The sequence below is a fragment of the Hyperolius riggenbachi genome, chromosome 1 (assembly GCF_040937935.1).
Source record: "Hyperolius riggenbachi isolate aHypRig1 chromosome 1, aHypRig1.pri, whole genome shotgun sequence".
Classification (NCBI taxonomy): domain Eukaryota; kingdom Metazoa; phylum Chordata; class Amphibia; order Anura; family Hyperoliidae; genus Hyperolius; species Hyperolius riggenbachi.
In genome coordinates this window covers 582,386,779-582,405,482 of record NC_090646.1, presented here as the reverse complement: position 1 = coordinate 582,405,482, position 18,704 = coordinate 582,386,779, and the positions used below count along the sequence as shown (strand labels likewise).

The 18,704-nt window shown below is 42.7% G+C and overlaps 1 protein-coding gene across 2 annotated transcripts in view; it reads right to left on the bottom strand.

Moving 5' to 3' along the window:
• Positions 1 to 18,704, bottom strand: part of TNPO1 (transportin 1) — a 105,566-nt gene that overhangs the window by 35,150 nt on the left and 51,712 nt on the right. For both annotated transcript variants that reach the window (XM_068248249.1, XM_068248259.1), the window contains exons 7-13: positions 16,269 to 16,391; positions 13,700 to 13,818; positions 12,038 to 12,098; positions 11,784 to 11,952; positions 9,705 to 9,857; positions 5,445 to 5,670; positions 5,020 to 5,191 (exon numbers count right to left, since the gene is read on the bottom strand). In XM_068248249.1, coding sequence (XP_068104350.1) covers positions 5,020 to 5,191; positions 5,445 to 5,670; positions 9,705 to 9,857; positions 11,784 to 11,952; positions 12,038 to 12,098; positions 13,700 to 13,818; positions 16,269 to 16,391 — 1,023 coding nt within the window. The remainder of the gene's footprint in view (positions 1 to 5,019; positions 5,192 to 5,444; positions 5,671 to 9,704; positions 9,858 to 11,783; positions 11,953 to 12,037; positions 12,099 to 13,699; positions 13,819 to 16,268; positions 16,392 to 18,704) is intronic.

The window sequence follows — 18,704 nt, the reverse complement described above, 5'->3', positions numbered from 1 at the left end:
ACAACAGATACAGTTTTTCTCAGTTTATTTTCACCTCGGATGTCCTTCAACACAGATGAGGTGGAAGACCTTTCATTAATCGAAGTGTTCTAGATTGTAATTTATTACATGTGATCTCATAAGTTAGACACATTCAAGCCTTAAGGCCCGTACACACGCCAGACTGCAGGCAACGACGGGTCCGTCGTCACCTCCTGCTGGGCGTGTTTTCAGCAGACAGTCCGGCGTGTGTACAGTCTGTCGGCGGACTGATAAGGCTGTTTCTGAGCGATCAGCCGGGCGGATCGCTCAGAAACAGCCGTATCAGTCTGCAGACAGACTGTACACACGCCGGACTGTCGCTGGAACGCCTGCCCAGCGGGAGGTAACGACGGACCCGTCGTTGCCTGCAGTCCGGCGTGTGTACGGACCTTTAGCGCGACAGACACGTCAGAGGAAAGGAGATAAGATGAAAAATTACAGTCTCTTTAAAAGCCAAATTCTATGATTTGTGTCAGCTGATTTAGCAAAAGCCAAAAAAACACACAAAGTAACTAGACAAATATAAAGGGGTTCAAGTTTTTGCACACCAAATTACTATTTAATTAGTTACTAAATTGTAAAGGTCATGGACCAAAAGTAATTTATGTACAGTATTTGCAAATATGTTAACCTGTGTCTTGCAGTAGTGCCTTACATATTTAATTTTTTTTTTTATGAAATCTAGTTATTTCATGTAATTTGGCCAGGGGTGTCCAAACATTTGATAAGAGCAACAGTCCATAAGGGGTTGATGCACCAACCAGCAGCCAGTGTATGGTAAAACTGATAGCAGCGTACTGCGTGTTACACTATTAGCACAACCTGCGGTAAATGGGCAATACAAGTTCTGTTATGGTAATATTTGCATTAATCGTGTACCACAGGTTGCTCTAATAGCGCAACTTGTGATACCCTGCTGGCAGTAGTACTCATAAGATGGTTGTCTGCTTCCTGCGCATTGCAATATTGCGGTCAGTTAGGGCATCAACCCCTAAGAGACATATCAAAGAAATCCTGTAATAAAAAAATACCCCTCTGGGGGACACTTACCTCGTGAGGGGGAAGCCTCTGGATCCTAACGAGGCTTCCCCCGGCCTCCGGTGTCCCTCCGTTAAGTGCCCGGGTCCCCCAAAGTGCGGAGAGGTAAATATTCACATCTCCACGATCCAGCGCAGGCGTACTAGCGGCTTTTTGTTTGGGTAAGGTGGAAATAGCCGAACTCGATCCATCCGCACTACTGCGCAGGAGAGAGTCCGTTTGCACCTGCGCAGTAGAGCGGATACGATCGGGCTCGGCTATTTCTGCCTAGCCCAAAGGAAGAGCCGCTACTGCGCCGGGGGAGGATTGCGGGAGGCTTTGGGGGAGCCATTGCTGGATTGCCTGCAGCTACAGGCAATCCAGCCTCATTGGGACCCTGAGGCTTCCCTATCCCAAAGTAAGTAACCCCCAGGCGAGTATTGTTTTGATACAGATTCTCTTCAATTAAAAAAATATTCCTGAGCCCTAGCAAGTCTACTGCTCTAATCGGAGTTTAGGGTGCTCACTACTTTCCAACTTCATGGGACCACATTCCGTCCTCTGCACGTGTATGAGAGGAATCGGCGACAGTAGACTTGGGCGTAGGATACAGCCGGTATATGGCTGATCCTGCTGCTGCACAAGACCCAGCCGTATTAAATCCTATTCTCCCTCCAGGCCGCCATGGATGGTGGGGAATGAAATTATTTGGCTTCCAGCAATTGCTGGAGGCCAAATTATAGAGTTTTATAAGTAACTTCAGCGCCGTCTTCTGACAGCGCTGAAGTTACTCACTGCTGCGCCTAAGTCTCCTGCACTGGAATGGAAGTGTTCGCTCTGCACTGGTTCAGGGCCTGCAGTGGGACATCCATGGTGGAGTATGCATGCACTTGCAGTACTCATAAGTACAGGAATTAACGGGACTTGTTGGAGGCGAAATATGATGCCAACAATGATTTTCTCAGTTATTCAGAATTATTGGTGAAAACCAAAGAAATGTGATATAAAACAAGAGAAAACATGAGTGGGACATAGTTTCTGAAGGCACATTTGACTTGAAAACAATGATATGGGTGTTGGTGAACTTTTCTCTTCAACAAATCAAATCAGTGCATTTATTTTTTTTCTTTGTCAGGTTACATATTTACAATGTTAGTCTGGTTAAAAGGAGAAAAAAAAAAAAAAAAAGGGAAGAACATCTGTCTAAGTTCAACCAGGAGGGGAAAAAAAAAAACCACACCATCCTGAACCCGCACAACTCCCAGTTGATCCAGGGGAAGGCGAAAAACCTTACAAGGCCTGGGGCCAATTAGCCCTAAAAGGAAAAAGATCCAGATGGCAATCGGATAAGTCCCTGGGTCAACTCTCCCGGAATTACCTAGTAATTTATAGCCATTGATGCCATTCAATGGAAAACATACAGACCCTCTTGCAGATGCAGATATAGAGTTTGCTGTAACTACTTCCTGAGGTAAGATATTCCACATTTTAACCACTCTCACTGCGAAGGAACCCTTTCTAAATAGATGGCAACAACTTTTTTCCTTCATACCAAGATCATGTCATGCCCCCTTGTCTGTTGTATAAGCCTAGGGACAAAAAGTTATTTTGCCAAGCTTTTGTATTGCCTTCAACTATTTTTAAATGTTAATAAGTAGGGCTGTGCAGTCGGAGTTTGAGTCGGAGTAAGTTTGGGTACCCAGAGTCGGTGATTTCATAAACTGAGGAGCCGGATGATTTTTGTACAAAATCCACAGCCCTGGTAAGTATTAGACTAAGGAGTCGGAGTCGAGGAGTCGGAGCCATTTTGGGTGCCTGGAGTCAGAGTTGGAGGTATCAAACTGAGGAGTCAGAAGATTTTTGTACCGACTCCACAGCCCTGTTAATAAGGTCACCTCTCAGTCACCGTTTTTCCAAGCCAAATAAGCCCAGTTTTGGTAAGTGAGATCTTCCATCCCTCTGATTAATTTAGTTGCCTGTGTTTGTACCGGTTCTAGAAGGTCAATCTGATTTCTATAGTGTGGTGCCTAAAACTGTATTCAATACTCCAGATGTGGCCTCATACAGTGGAGGAAATAATTATTTGACCCCTCACTGATTTTGTAAGTTTGTCCAATGACAAAGAAATGAAAAGTCTCAGAACAGTATAATTTCAATGGTAGGTTTATTTTAACAGTGGTAGATAGCACATCAAAAGGAAAATCGAAAAAATAACCTTAAATAAAAGATAGCAACTGATTTGCATTTCATTGAGTGAAATAGGTTTTTGAACCCCTACCAACCATTAAGAGTTCTGGCTCCCACAGGGTGGTTAGACACTTCTACTCAATTAGTCACCCTCATTAAGGACGCCTGTCTTAACTAGTCACCTGTATAAAAGACACCTGTCTACAGAATCAATCAATCAAGCAGACTCCAAACTCTCCAACATGGGAAAGACCAAAGAGCTGTCCAAGGATGTCGGAGACAAAATTGTAGACCTGCACAAGGCTGGAATGGGCTACAAAACCATTAGCAAGAAGCTGGGAGAGAAGGTGACAACTGTTGGTGCGATTGTTCGAAAATGGAAGGAGCACAAAATGACCATCAATCGACCTCGCTCTGGGGCTCCACGCAAGATCTCACCTCGTGGGGTGTCAATGGTTCTGAGAAAGGTGAAAAAGCATCCTAGAACTACACGGGAGGCGTTAGTGAATGACCTCAAATTAGCAGGGACCACAGTCACCAAGAAAACCATTGGAAACACATTACACCGCAATGGATTAAAATCCTGCAGGGCTCGCAAGGTCCCCCTGCTCAAGAAGGCACATGTGCAGGCCCGTCTGAAGTTTGCCAATGAACACCTGAATGATTCTGTGAGTGACTGGGAGAAGGTGCTGTGGTCTGATGAGACCAAAATAGAGCTCTTTGGCATTAACTCAACTCGCTGTGTTTGGAGGAAGAAAAATGCTGCCTATGACCCCCAAAACACCGTCCCCACCGTCAAGCATGGGGGTGGAAACATTTTGCTTTGGGGGTGTTTTTCTGCTAAGGGCACAGGACAACTTAATCGCATTAACGGGAAAATGGACGGAGCCATGTATCGTGAAATCCTGAATGACAACCTCCTTCCCTCTACCAGGAAACTGAAAATGGGTCGTGGATGGGTGTTCCAGCACGACAATGACCCAAAACATACAGCAAAGGCAACAAAGGAGTGGCTCAAGAAGAAGCACATTAAGGTCATGGAGTGGCCTAGTCAGTCTCCGGACCTTAATCCAATAGGAAACCTATAGAGGGAGCTCACGCTCAGAGTTGCACAGAGACAGCCTCGAAACCTTAGGGATTTAGAGATGATCTGCAAAGAGGAGTGGACCAACATTCCTCCTAAAATGTGTGCAAACTTGGTCATCAATTACAAGAAACGTTTGACCTCTGTGCTTGCAAACAAGGGTTTTTCCACTAAGTATTAAGTCTTTTATTGTTAGAGGGTTCAAAAACTTATTTCACTCAATGAAATGCAAATCAGTTGCTATCTTTTATTTAAGGTTATTTTTTCGATTTTCCTTTTGATGTGCTATCTGCCGCTGTTAAAATAAACCTACCATTGAAATTATACTGTTCTGAGACTTTTCATTTCTTTGTCATTGGACAAACTTACAAAATCAGTGAGGGGTCAAATAATTATTTCCTCCACTGTAAGTGATTTATACAGAGGGAGTAATATACTAGCATCTCAAGATATTTCCCTCTTTATGCATCCCAGAGTTTTATTTGCTTTAGCTACCGCTGCTTGGCATTTTATACGATTACTTAACTTGTTATCAACCAGTATACCCAAGTCCTTCTCCAAGTCTGATGTTCCCAGATGTATGCCATTTTATATGGTGATCTACTATTGGTTCGTCCAAGGTTGTGTTTAGTATTACACTAAACTTGTTTGGAAATATGAAACAGACTTAATGAAGTGATAACAGCTTGCCATTTGCGCACAGTACTTACTTGCTTATTTAAGTGATGTCCAACGGAATCCGCTAACGTCCCTATAGCATCATAAAGAATGAGCAGGTTTTTATGCTGGTATTTACTAAATGCAAAAACCAGGGTATCCAGAATGTACGCCAAGTAGGGAACAAGCTCTGTACAAGCCTCCTCCTCTAAGGTAGCAAAGGCACTAAGGGGAAAGAAGAATGAAAAGTTAAACAATTTGAGGCATCAGTTATCAGAAGAGCTAAACTTCTCCATTTTGGTATCAGACTTGCTGGCAATGCTTTATTGGACTAAAACATCTTGCAGAGCCATAGTTTTTCAATAAGTGATGCACTGAATTTTAATTACCGGTAGATCAGGCTGGAAATGAGCAATTTCTAATAAGTCTGGAAGAGTGGGTCTATGACAATGACACGATAGACATCACACAAGCATACCTGCAAGCAGCTTCTTGTACTCGCTTGTTGCTATCCAGGATACGTTTTAGCAGCTCTGTCATTAATGGCTTTAAGTACATGTCAGGAGGCTGGCTGACTACCCAGTGTGCATAGCGGCTAAGTGTCCAGCAAGTTATGGAGCGCACAAGAGCCTTCTTATCAGAAAGGCACTGAATAAGATGTGGAATAAGCTCAGGCAGGTAAGGAATCATACCCTGCATGCAACCTATAAATAAAACATGAAAAAAGAAGTTATGTGAAAATACAGTTTGTACAGAATTTCAATTCTTTACATAATTTAAGACTTGAGTCTTAACATAGTTCTAGTTATTTGGGTTGAAAAAAGACATACCTCCATCGAGTTCAACCAGATAAAGTACAACACCAGCCTGCTGCATTACATATCAGTTACCTTAAAGCACATCTGAAGTGAAAGCGATATGGGGTCTGTCACCAATTACCGTTTAAACAATGCAGATTGCCTGGCTGTCCTGCTGATCCTCTGGCTCAGGAGCTCTGGCTGGATTAGCTGCATGCTTAAGGTGTGCAATTCAGACACTGCTGCTGCCAAAGAGATCAGCAGGACTGTCAGGTAACTAGTATGGTCTCTCACTTCAGGTATACATGAAATGGACACTATTGACCAAAGACAATTTTATCCAATACAGTACAGCTTAAAATGGATCTCTCTATAGCTTCTCCAACGTCCCAAAAAAAACCCTTACATATTACATTGCTTAACTGCTTTCGGACAGCGGTGATTTTAATCTACACTGTTTGGGAGCTGTTATTCCTGCCAGTGCGCAGATTTCACTCACCGCCACCACGCCCTGTCGCCGCTCTCACCTCTCTCTCCCCCTCTGCAGCTCACTTGCCCTGTTGTGAGTTTGACAGCAGAGCTCTGTGAGCCGGTCAGGAGCAGATTTCATTGGCTCCTGACCCCGTGATCACTGTGAGAGTCAATCACATTGGCTCACACTGATGAAAGAGTCAGGAGGCCAATGAAATCTGCTCTTCACTAGCTCACAGAGCTCTGCCATCATAGGGACAGCAGGGCGTGACTGGCGAGAGCAGCAGGTCAGTGCGGCGATTCATCGGTAACCTGCGTTTTTTGGTACCAACAGTTTCTGGTCCTCAAAGGAGTTATCAGGCTAAATGCTCAAAATGAGCTTTACTCACCTGGGGCTTTTTCCAGCCCCTTGCAGCTGACTGTCCCACGCCGATCGCTCCACTCCCCGCCGATGTCCCGTCTCCGTTCTCGGTATTCAGGCCGACCACTGGGTCGGCCTTACTGCGGCTGTGCGAAGCACCGCTGTCAATCATGGCCACATGGGTCGCAGAAGTTTGCCACGGCCCACATGGCCATGATTGACAGCAGCGCACCGCGCAGCCGCAGTAAGGCCGACCCAGCGGTCGGTCTGAATACCGAGAACGGAGACGGGACAGCGGCGGGGAGCGGAGCAGTCAGCGTAGGACAGCCGGCTGCAAGGGGCTGGAGAAAGCCCCAGGTGAGTAAAGCTCATTTTGAGCATTTAGCCTGATAACTCCTTTAATGTGTATCTCCATCCTAAAATAGAAAATCCTGCAGCTCTGCTGCAATGAAAAGTTATATTTACCTGCGTGCCTTGTCCCACAAAGCCATCCCGAAGACCCCACATCCCTCCACTTCCGGCGCCTGGCCTCGCCCCCCCTCTCACCCTGGAGAACAAGACTGCTTAGCTGTCTTTAAGACAGCTTCGTGGGACAAGACACGCATGTAAACATAACTTTTTGTTACAACAGCGCTGCAGGATTTTTTGTTTCAGGATGGAGATCCTCTTTAAGGGGCCAGAGACCACAAGACTGCCAGGTAACTTGTATTGTTTAAAAAGAAATAAATATAGCAGCCTCCATATACATCTAACTATCTAACTTCAGGTTTCCTTTAAGAGGGGCAAGCGCAACTCTGCTTTCACAATAGCAAGAAAAAGAGGGAGAGCCGCACTTATTCTGTCAGGCTTCTTTATTGCTGGATATGTCCAAATAAAAAAATCACGCAGCTGACATTATGGGATAAATCTAGTCGACCAAAGCTGGTTACAAAATAGCACTGCAAGCACTTTAATAGCCCCCGAGTTCTAAACACCAACCATCGGCAGCCCCTGAAAGGGGCGAGAAAACTGCTAATCCAAAAAAGGGGGTGCTTTAACAATGACCATTTGGGACTGCTTTTAACCCAAAGACGCCTGTCAATGACCATCTAAAAGGGATACTACCAGCATCCCTTAAAAACAAATAAAATATAACAGGGGCTCAAGCATCTACCTCCTATTAAACACCCCACCAGCACTTCATACATTTTAAAATGATTTTTTTTATCAACAAGAGACTGAGAAGGTCTCATGTTTCAATCATATACTGCAAATTTGCTATTCCCACCCCTGTACAAAAATGCACACGTTTTAACAAATACATACGACTAGTCCCCGATTTACGAACGATCTGCCAATACAAACGGCACAAAAATGGGAACTTAAAAAAAAAAAAATAAATAAACAAAACTTGTAGTTTTTGAGATGGATTAAAAAAATGTTTTTTAACTAGGTAAAATTACATTTTTTCTGTGGTACACTACTATAGTGGGTTCCCCATACACATTTAATACATTTTAACCACTTCACCACTGAGGGGTTTTACCCCCTGACCACCAGAGCAATTTTCACCTTTCAGCACTCCTTCCATTCATTCGTCTATAACTTTATTATTACTTATCCCAATGAAATGAACTATATCTTGTTTTTTTCGCCACCAATTAGGCTTTCTTTAGGTAGGACATTATGCAGAATTATTTTATTCTAAATGTGTTTTAATGGGGAAATAGGAAAAAATGTGGGAAAATTTTTTTTTTTCAGTTTTCGGCCATTATAGTTTTTAAATAAAGCATGCTACAGTAATTAAAACCCATGAAATGTATTAACCCATTTGTCCCGGTTATAAAACCATTTAAATTATGTCCCTATCACAATGTTTGGCGACAATATTTTATTTGGAAATAAAGGTGCATTTTTTTCAGTTTTGCATCCATCCCTAATTACAAGCCCGCAGTTTATAAAGTAACAGTGTTATACCCTCTTGACATAAATATTTAAAAATTTTAGTCCCTAAGCTAACTATTTGTTTTTTTTTTGTGTGTTTTTTTTGTTTTTTTTTAATTACAAAAGAAAAAGAAAAATTGGGGAGTGTGGGAGGTAATGAGTTAATTTATTGTGTAAATGTAATGTTTGAATATGTAAAATGCTTTTAGGGTGTAGTTTACTATTTGGCCACAAGATGGCCACAGAGTGTTTGTTTACATGCGACCTGTAAGCGTCCGGAAGGACGCTTACAGGAAGCAGGAGGAGGCTGGGAGACTTACAATGATCTCGCTGTTTCTGAAAGAAGCAGCAGATCATTGTGGGGGCTAGATCAACGAACGGGAATGGATTTTCCCGTTCATTGATCTCCGGGCAAGCGGGCGGCGGCGTGTACGAGCGGCGGGTGCGCGCGGACAGCGGCGGTAGCGCGGAAGGTACGGATTTCTCCGTCCCTGGTTTTTTAGGGGGGAAAAAAGGGGCGGAGAAATTCGTACCGCTGGGGGTAAAGTGGTTAAAGCAAAACTGTGATCCAGCTGAGACCTTCTGGAAGTTTCAATGGATTGCAAGAAATTATGAAATTTCAAAATCGTAATTATGAAATAATTTCATGAAATTTCACGTAAGCCAATTAGCATATTAGGGTCACTAGGACAGAAGACGCAAAGGGTGACAGAAGGAGGCAAAGGGACATAGTGGGGACAGAGTTGGTACAGAGCGGTATGCTGAGGTAACGGGAACACAGGTAACACAGAGAGGGACACAGGAGGACACAGAAGAGATACAAAGGACAGAGATGGCAAAGTGTTTCAAAGAACAGATTCAGATTAAGAACAAACCTACAGTCCCTATCTTATTTGTTATTTGGGGAATACCTGTATTCTACAAACAGGTGAAAACACTCCCATAATGTTAAAACCACTTGGTCTAAATTCCGATTCTCCAAGGCAGCCACAGTGCAAGCCCTGAGCAACAGTTTTCATCTAGCTCAGCTGTGTCCGTGTGTCTGCTAAATGGGCTGTTATGTGCCGCTACATGTAACTACAGAAGCAGAAAAGAAATCCACTGTGGTCCTAATTCCAGATGAGCTGACCTGAGTGTCACATCACTCTGTAAAAGCAGAGAGAAAAATGGAAAAGCAAAAAATAACCTTCTGCAATTGCTCCTAGAACCAGGATTCCAGACTCCTTGACTACCCATTCTGGATGGAAAAGAAGCTCTTTTAATAGAGGTAAAATATGTGGCAGAAGCTCTTCCCGGAATACATTGGCAAGCACATCCAGAGCTGCAGCTGAACATTTCCCTGAAAGAAAAGAGAACCAGGTTAGGAGTGGATTAGCATAAGGCCTATATAGCATATTCACAACAAAATGAAGGTAAAAAAAGCTATTGACTAGCAAATGTATCACTTTCACTAAAAAAAACAAGAAAAAAAAATATACATTTGTTGTTTGGCACTTAATACATGTAACTAGGATTCTGGCATAAAAATCAGCAAAATGATTCTGGGAAAAAATATATACTGTATACCCTCGAATATAAGTCGACCTCACGTATAAGTCGACGCCGACCCTCTTAAGCTGAATTTGTTTATTGACTCAAGTATAAGTCTACCCATCAAAGTTAATGGCTGCACTTAGGGTTTGGGGGGGGGGGGGGTGAATGACTGCATTGCATACAGTATTTCAGTCATTACCTCTCCTGTCCCTTAATAGCAGCCAATAACTCCCCCAGGCACCCAAGTGCTGCAGTTATTCACTCCCTTTCTGTATCCCAGCACTTTTCCCCCCGCCCCTTCCCTTGTTAATTGTTGTGGCCAGGACTTGCAGACTTGTGTTTTCTTGGAATTTCGTTGCGTCACTTACCACTGTGTAAATTGCTGCAAATGCAAATGTCACTAATAGCACATACATTATTCAGTGTGCTCAGCGTTACCTGTGACCCTTATATAAGTTGACCCCTATACTTTTATTTAGTGTGTTAGACCTAAATTTCTAGACTTATAGTGGAGTATATACAGTATATCTTTATTGGGAAAGAGAATTGTATAAGGGAAAAGAAGAAATGCCTCTTATAATTACCCCATGTGCTATTATGTACCCCATGTTTGTTTCTTACTTTTAAACAGCACCATGGAATATGTTGGCATAGTTATAAGGCTTCTGTCTAAAACAAATGAGGATTGTGACAGCTGCATCGATAGCAAATTAATTTTTTCTTTCTGAAATTCAAGTTGTTGCTCAGAAGACATAAAATGCAAATGGCTGCTGACAGAACTTGCAGTACTGTGATGGCATAAAATGTTTTTGTTATTAAACCACAGATGACATTACTTTGGGGCAAAGACAAGTAGGATAACTACCGGTATATGGGCAATAGGAAGTTTAATTGCATGTTATACCAGAGTAATTTTGCATTTAAGGAAAACCTCTTTCTTTCTCCAGCTAGATAGTGTAGTGGATATATCTCAATATGCTAAATTAATATGAATCACTCCATCCACATGTGTCAGCTTCAGGACTCATTCTTGACCATCACAGTAAAAATAAGAAAAAGAAGCAATGATAATGTATGAGGAGGAGAAAACGTAGTATTTGGGAAGGGAGAGGATACCCTTTTTAACCTCTTGAGGACTGCAGGGCTAAACCCCCCTAGTGACCAGGCAATTTTTAGTTTAAAAGGCCACTGCAGCTTTAAGGCCAAGCTGCAGGGCCGCACAACATAGCACACGAGTGATTCCCCCCCCCCCCCCCCCTCCTTTTCTCCCCACCAACAGAGCTCTCTGTTGGTGGGGTCTGATCGCTCCTCCCATGTTTATTTTTTTTAATAAATATTTGTGTTGTCGCTTTTTAAAAAAAAAACCCTCTTCCTTTACATCTCTTCCCTCCCTCGCTCCCTCCCTCCCCACAGCCGGCCAATTACGGCGATCGGCTGTCATAGGCTTCTGCCTATGAGAGCCGATCGCTCTCTTGTCCCCCAGGGGGACAGCCGTGTCACACGATCTCCTGCAAAACAGAGCCCCAGGACTTTACGCCAATTGGTGTTAGGCGGTCCTGGGGCTGCCGCCGCGGCCACCCCCACCGGCGTGACACGGTCGGCAAGAGGTTAAGTAGGTCCTAATATGACTACCAAGGATGCTGAGACAAAATATTTCCGTTAGCATAAACAAAACAATTATCAAATTGAGCCATTAATGCTTCATATATAATATTTAAATTCATCGACTTACTTATATTCCAGTCAGATATCGTCTCATCATCGTCATCAAGGTCATCATCCTCATCGTCTTCCTCAATCCCATCCTCCTCATGAGGCTGAGCGACTGTCCGCGATCTGTGAAAGCGGGGCCGGATATCCTGCTCACTGTCAGGAACTGCTTCATCCTCCTCTACGTCTCCCTACATAGGCAACAAAATTGTGTGACGATCAACACCCACAGCATGAGAAGCTGAAAAAGAACTGAGCACAAGCTATGCCACGCACCTTCAGCAAGATGATATCTATTTCTGAGTATTTCATCCCATTTACCAATATTGGTATTAACCTATCAAGAGATGGAGAAATCATTAAAAAAGACTCAAACGTTAAACATTTCCTGGTAGTATTTTCATGAATCATCCTAAAACCAATAAATGTAAACTTACATTTATTTACTTACACACTTGAATAGGTGAGTGCATCCAAAACTGGCATTTTAGTTAGACATTAAAGGGAACCTAAACTGAGGAGGATATGGATTTTTCCTTTTAAAATAATACCAGTTGCCTGACTCTCCTGCTGATCCTGTGTCTCTAATTCTTTTAGCCACAACCCCCGAACAAGCATGCAGATCAGGTGCTCTGACTGAGGTCAGACTGGATTAGCTGCATGCTTGTTTCAGGTGTGTGATTCAGCCACTACTGCAGCCAAAGAGATCAGCAGGACAGCCAGGCAACCGGTATTGTTCAAAAGGAAACACCAGCTGCAGCATGCATATCTAAGGGACAGCTACTGTGACCAGCAATTTTGAAAAGCTCTTGCTAATGCAACATAAAGAATATTCTTAAATAAGCAATGTGATGTTTTTAAAACTCACACACACAGCATAAGGGTCCTTTCACACGAGCAGTTGATAGGCAGTGAAAAGACTATCGAACTCTCAACTGCTTGCTGCTGCCGGTAACTGCTCACTGAGCGCGCAGTTCAGCTGCTCATGTGAAAGGGCCCTTAGGGCTGGTTCACACGGATGTTTAGAGGGCGATAAATAACAGCCACGGTGCTCAATGTTTAACATTTTTCCCATCTGTCTGGCGCTTAGGCAATCCTAGAAGCAACACTTTGCTTTCAGGATTGTTTACCGATGCGCTTCCGTGCCCCTCTGCAAAGGTAAAAAATGTCCATCATCAAATGCTTTTCTGTATCCCTGCGGAAAAGTATTTGAAAGAAGCCCGCTTAAAAAAAGCCCTAACATTAGCAAGAGCTTTTCAAACCACAAACGCAAAAATAAATAAATAAAAAGCTTGTAGTGTGAACCAGCCCTAAGAGGATTTCCATTTTACCTACCTTGGCAATTCAACCCACCAAATCTACCTATAAATTTTGCATTGTTTCACCCTTTAAAGAGGAACGGTCATGAAAATCTTACAATTTAAAACATACAAATAAGAAGTACATTTCTCCCAGAGTAAAATGAGCCATAAATTACTTCTCTCCTATGTTGCTGTCACTTACAGAAGGTAGTAGAAATCTGACATTACCGACAGGTTTTGGGCTAGTCCATCTCTCCATAGCCTTTATTCTTTACACATTTCCTGAAAAAGATTTATACAAAGATGCTGGACAGCCTCCCTGCTCGCTGCACACTATTTTGGCAGTTGGACGGAGCAATTGCCATTCATTAAGTGCTTTCAAAAATATAGAAAACCCAGAGAATCCCCCTATGAGAAGATGGACTAGTCCAAAATCTGTCGGTAATGTCAGATTTCTACCTCTAATTGTAAGTGACAGGAACATAGGAAAAAAGTAATGTATGCCTCACTCTGGGAGAAATGTACTTCTTATTTGTATGCATTTTAAATTTTAAAATTATCGCGACAGTTCCTCTTTAAATGTTCAACATTTTCAAAAGGGGGGATAAGATGACGGCACAAAAACACTGGGACTTACTTCGCAAGATGCCTGCATAAAACTTCTTTGCAGATGGGCTGCTCCGCAAGTGTCAGCCAAAATTCACAAGCCTCTAAGGCAACATTTTCATCAGGATCCTGTGTTCTCAGCAGCATATACTGTGGGCAAAAAGGGAGAAAAATATATTGGAAACCTTGGCATACATGAATTATTCTTATTTCTATATTACCGTTTAAAGAAAAACCGTGAGGTTTCAAAATTGTAATCTACACACACAAGGCTGCATAATCCAGAGCCCAAGTCAAATCAGACTGGCGTTCATGAATATTCCTAGAGAGCAATTTCTAATAAAATGTCAAGATAGTTTTACTAACCCATTTCCAATGATGCTATGCTGGTGCTGCAGGAAAGAAGTCTGTGACCTATCGGTTCCCAAGTAGCCCAAAACCACAGTTCCCTTAATGAGCATTATAATTCCTCGCCACTGTGGTCATCACTGACTGAAGTCTGTATATAACATTATCTTGCAATCTGCACAGCAATTATGTGTTTGTTTCACTAACACCTGCCAGTATGCACCGTTCTTAGACACTAGCAGTAAGGTGGTGTACAGTGTTAGCCATCAGTAAAAGCAAAATGTTTTGAATCAGAAGGATACCATTTATTGGCTAACTTAAAGAATAAGAGTAAGCTTTTAAGCTGTGCAGCCTTCAATCCTGTTTTCTTACAAGACAGCTCTATACATGCAACATTAAAAGGGATACATAGATTTATTTTGCAAGCATAAATACAGGTCATTAACATGCCTTAAAAAAAAAAAAGAGTAACTGTCGGGCATAAAATAAAAAATCAATTCTTTATTTTTATCTGGTAAACAAGTAATAAGGATGCTAACCAGGCAATCCAAAAGTTAAAATCACTATTACTTTTCTTGCTGATAAATGATCATTCCCCAGTTTGGTACAAAATTTGGTACAAAAAAAAAGGAAGTTGCAGGGCATGCTGGGTTTTCCTTTTTTGCTTCTGTACTTCCCCCTCAGACTGAAATAAAGCAGCCTGATTGGCTGAAGGCTCTTTCCCTCCTGTTTTCCCCTCCCACACCTCTGTTCCTCTCCGATTGGCCAATATTTCTCATGCTGAGGCAACGCACTTTCTATAGTGAAGGACGGGCAAATCAGGCAGAGGAGACTAATGCTTCATACACACTTGAGATAAAAGTCTTTGGAAAATGCAAGATCACAGACCAATTTTACCCCCTTCCATGTAGTATGAGAGCCATACTCTACACAGTCTATTCTATGGAGCTGCACTCCACATCAGATAAAATCTTTGCAAGATGCTGCACACAAAGATGCCCGTACACATTCAAAAGATTATTATCTGCAAAAGATCTCTTCCTGCAATAGATCCATTCCTGCACAATGCATTCATAGTCTATGAGATCTGCAGATCATCATACACACCTTGTTTAACAGACAATCATCTGCAGATCAGATCCACCAGGATGGATTTTCAGATCTGCAGATGATTGCCAGATATGCAGATGAAGTCTGTTAAACAAGGTGTGTATTAGGATCTGCAGATCTCATAGACTATGAATGCATTTTGCAGGAATGGATCTTTTGCAGGAACAGATCTTTTGCAGATAATGATCTTTTGAATGTGTACGGGCATCTTTGTGTGCAGCATCTTGCAAAGATTTTATCTGATGGGGAGTGCAGCTCCATAGAATAGACTGTGTAGAGTATGGCTCTCATACTACACGGAAGGGGGTAAAATTGGTCTGTGATCTTGCATTTTCCAAAGACTTATCTCAAGTGTGTATGAAGCATTAGGGAGGAAAGGACATCAGGTTTGGCTTCAAAATAGCCACACTTAAAGGGATCCCGAGCAGTGCGTGAAATGAAAAGATTACACTTACCTGGGGCTTCTTCCAGCTCACCATAGGCGGCGAGGTCCTCCGGCGTCGTCCTGACTCCTCTCCTTGTGCCTCCGCCGGCCCCCGTTACCGGCGACACCCGGGTCGGGTGTCGGGCCTGCTCTTCCTGGTTAATGACGCATTAACCAGGAAGAGCCGGCCCGACACTCGCTCCGGGTGTCGACACTCCAGCCGGCCCCAGTTATTGACGAGTACAGAGACACTGGGAGTCATAGCACACCTGACATTCCTCTCCTGGGTGCTTGCTTCACACCGAAAGTTCTACATGAATTATGACATTTAACCACTTCCAGACCAAAATAATTGAAATATACATCCTGCTGGTTGCGGTGAGGCGCAGACAGGACATAGATTGAAATTGTGTTCCGTCGCTGCACCAGCTTGCTCTGCTGTCACAATGACAGCAGAGCCTCTGAATCTCGGTCAGGAGCCAATTTTATTCCACGATGCAACCAATTAGAATGACAGCAGAATCTGCAGCACTTGCCTGAAACACTCTGAAAGAGGATTTGAGCTGCATGAAAATTAGTGTGAATTCACAGGCAGGGAATATATCAGTTTTCATAAAAATGACTAAATCCAGAACAGCTAAGCTTTTCAGCAAATCAAATAAAAAATAAATAAAAAACATTTTACAACAGTAAAAAGTGCAGTAAAACCAGAACCAACCTCCACTATACTGTGTATGTGCGGAAACAGGCAGTCCATCCGGACTTCAAGCAGCATAACAAGTGCTCTGCAAACATTCTTCCGAACCTCGGGCTCATCATCCGTGGCCAACGCAAACAAGTTCTGCAATTCAGAGGAGGATTATTAATTCATCAAAACTACTAACAGTAAAAAACTTTCACATTTTTATTTTATTAAAACTGTACCATAAATCTGCTGCATGAAAGAAGAAAGCGCAGGGCAGACACATTAGTGAAGCATTCGGGAGCCAGTCAGCCCAATCTAGCAGCCAGCAGGAAGTTTTTAATGGCTGAGCAATACATGCTTTCACTGACTACAATAGAAAGGGCTCTCAGTTTGGTGTCGGCTCTCAAAAGCACCACATGAGCATTTATAAGAAACTAAATTCCTGCTCGTTAACCACTTCACATTCTGGGGGTTTCCCCTTACATTTCAGCTGTCACTAGTGATGCAGCAATAACTTTTCTATTACTAACACCATCAAAGTCATAACAGTTTTCAGGGCGATCTAGACTTTCTTTGGGTAAGTGCAAAAAACAACTTTTTTTCCCCAAGTCCACCCTTCGTGAATTTCAGGCTAAGTTCACAGTGGGACGTTAAAGTCGCGCGTTAAAACAACATTTAACGCAGAATAACTCACTGCAATGAAAAATCAATGCGCTGTTCACAGTGCACACGTTGCATTGCAGTGCGTTATACACGTTATTAGCTGCGTTAGACTGTTTGCACATGCTCAGTACTGACTTGGAAGCATACTTTTCATTGCCTGTATTTTTTACTGTATCTGCTGTATGCGACGGTAACGCTGCGTTGCCACTTTTTGGGCGCGTTGCGTTGTAAGCTTGCGGTGCGACTTTAACGTGGCATCAAAATGCAACGTCCCACTGTGAATCTAGCCTCACAAAACAAGTGTCACAGTTATAAAACACACAACCAAATAGCTCTCTCTCTCTGCAACAGCACCATTGTTGGGTCCCAGAATCCAATCTCTACATGTAGCAGCTATAAGAGGTCTCCACTAATTTTAAAGCTAGAATTAAAAAAAAATTTAAAATAATTTATACATGGGGCTCCATTGAGCCTAATCGTTCCCTCGCCGCCGTCCTCCTTTACCTTTTTCAGCTGTAAGTACAACAAACTACCTTGTTGAAAATCTCCAGCCTGACAGTGAGCTCAACAGTTAGACAAAGCAGCGAGATACCTGACAAGCTGTTACCGCAGACACACAAGCCATTGCGGTTAGACTGATGTCAGAATGGAAAGTGAATGTTTCTGTCCGATTCCCTGTAATGTAAGTGGGTGATAACTGTACTCACTAGGGATTCGGATTTTGAATTTTCTGCTCTGTCTGAAGCTCCCCTTAATGACTCCATCAGCCTGGATGTTCTGCTAGGTGCCCTGTGAACTCCGTGAATCGAGGCGCACTGCACATGTGCAGCCGGCCGTGCGCATGCCCCAGGAGCGCAGCGAGGGAACAAATCGGCCGGACAGCACCTGAGCCAACTGGTGGAATTACCAAACTGCCTAGCGGAGGATCCAGGTGGCCTGGGACCGATAAGCCTGAACAGCAGTTTAACTTTCAAAATAGTAAGATACCAGCCAGCCTCCCTACTCACTTTCACACTATTCAGTCAGCTAGACTTGGCAAAAGTCATTCAGCAAAGGCTTTTGAAAACAAAGAAAACCATGAGAATCCCCCATGAGGAGAAGGACTAGTCTAAAACTGTCGGCTCTGTCAGATTTTAACTGCTTACTTTTTTTTTTTTTTTTTTTTTGCTTAAATGGTCCTCTAACAAAAATAAACCACACAATACAAGAAAAAAAAAAAAAAAAGGAAAAAAAAAAGTCAATGCTTATTTACTCCCCCAACCCTATATTGCTTGCAATGCAAACTGAATTCTAACACCTTTTTTTGTTTTTGTTTTTTATACCTCCAAATATTGGCAATGTTGTCAAATTTGGTAAAGCAGCATAAACAACTGTGACAGACACTTCTGCTGGCAACCAAATCCAGGCTTAAAACACTTCCCTGTTAAACTTCAAATTACAATTGTGGCTGCCAAATCTCAGCATGTACAGTCAGAACTGGGTGTCAGCAGAGGTTTCCGTCAGCCTGGAGGCCCCTGTATTCAGGGCTATAAATGTTCACAAACTCAGATCACTCACAATTCCTTGTGAAGTCAAATGTGATAATCACATCAAACTTCCTCTGTATAGTAAAGAAGCTCTCTAAACAAGGATTCATCTTTAGCTTTCTTTTCATCCTGTAAAAGGAGGAGTTGAAGGTACACCTGGAAATCAATCTGCACCTGGCCAAAGGTAGAAGCCTGCTGAAACCCTCCTGGAATATCAAATCCTGACTTTGTTTAATCTCCCTAGCGGTATTGACGGTTATATATGTCAATACAAAACATG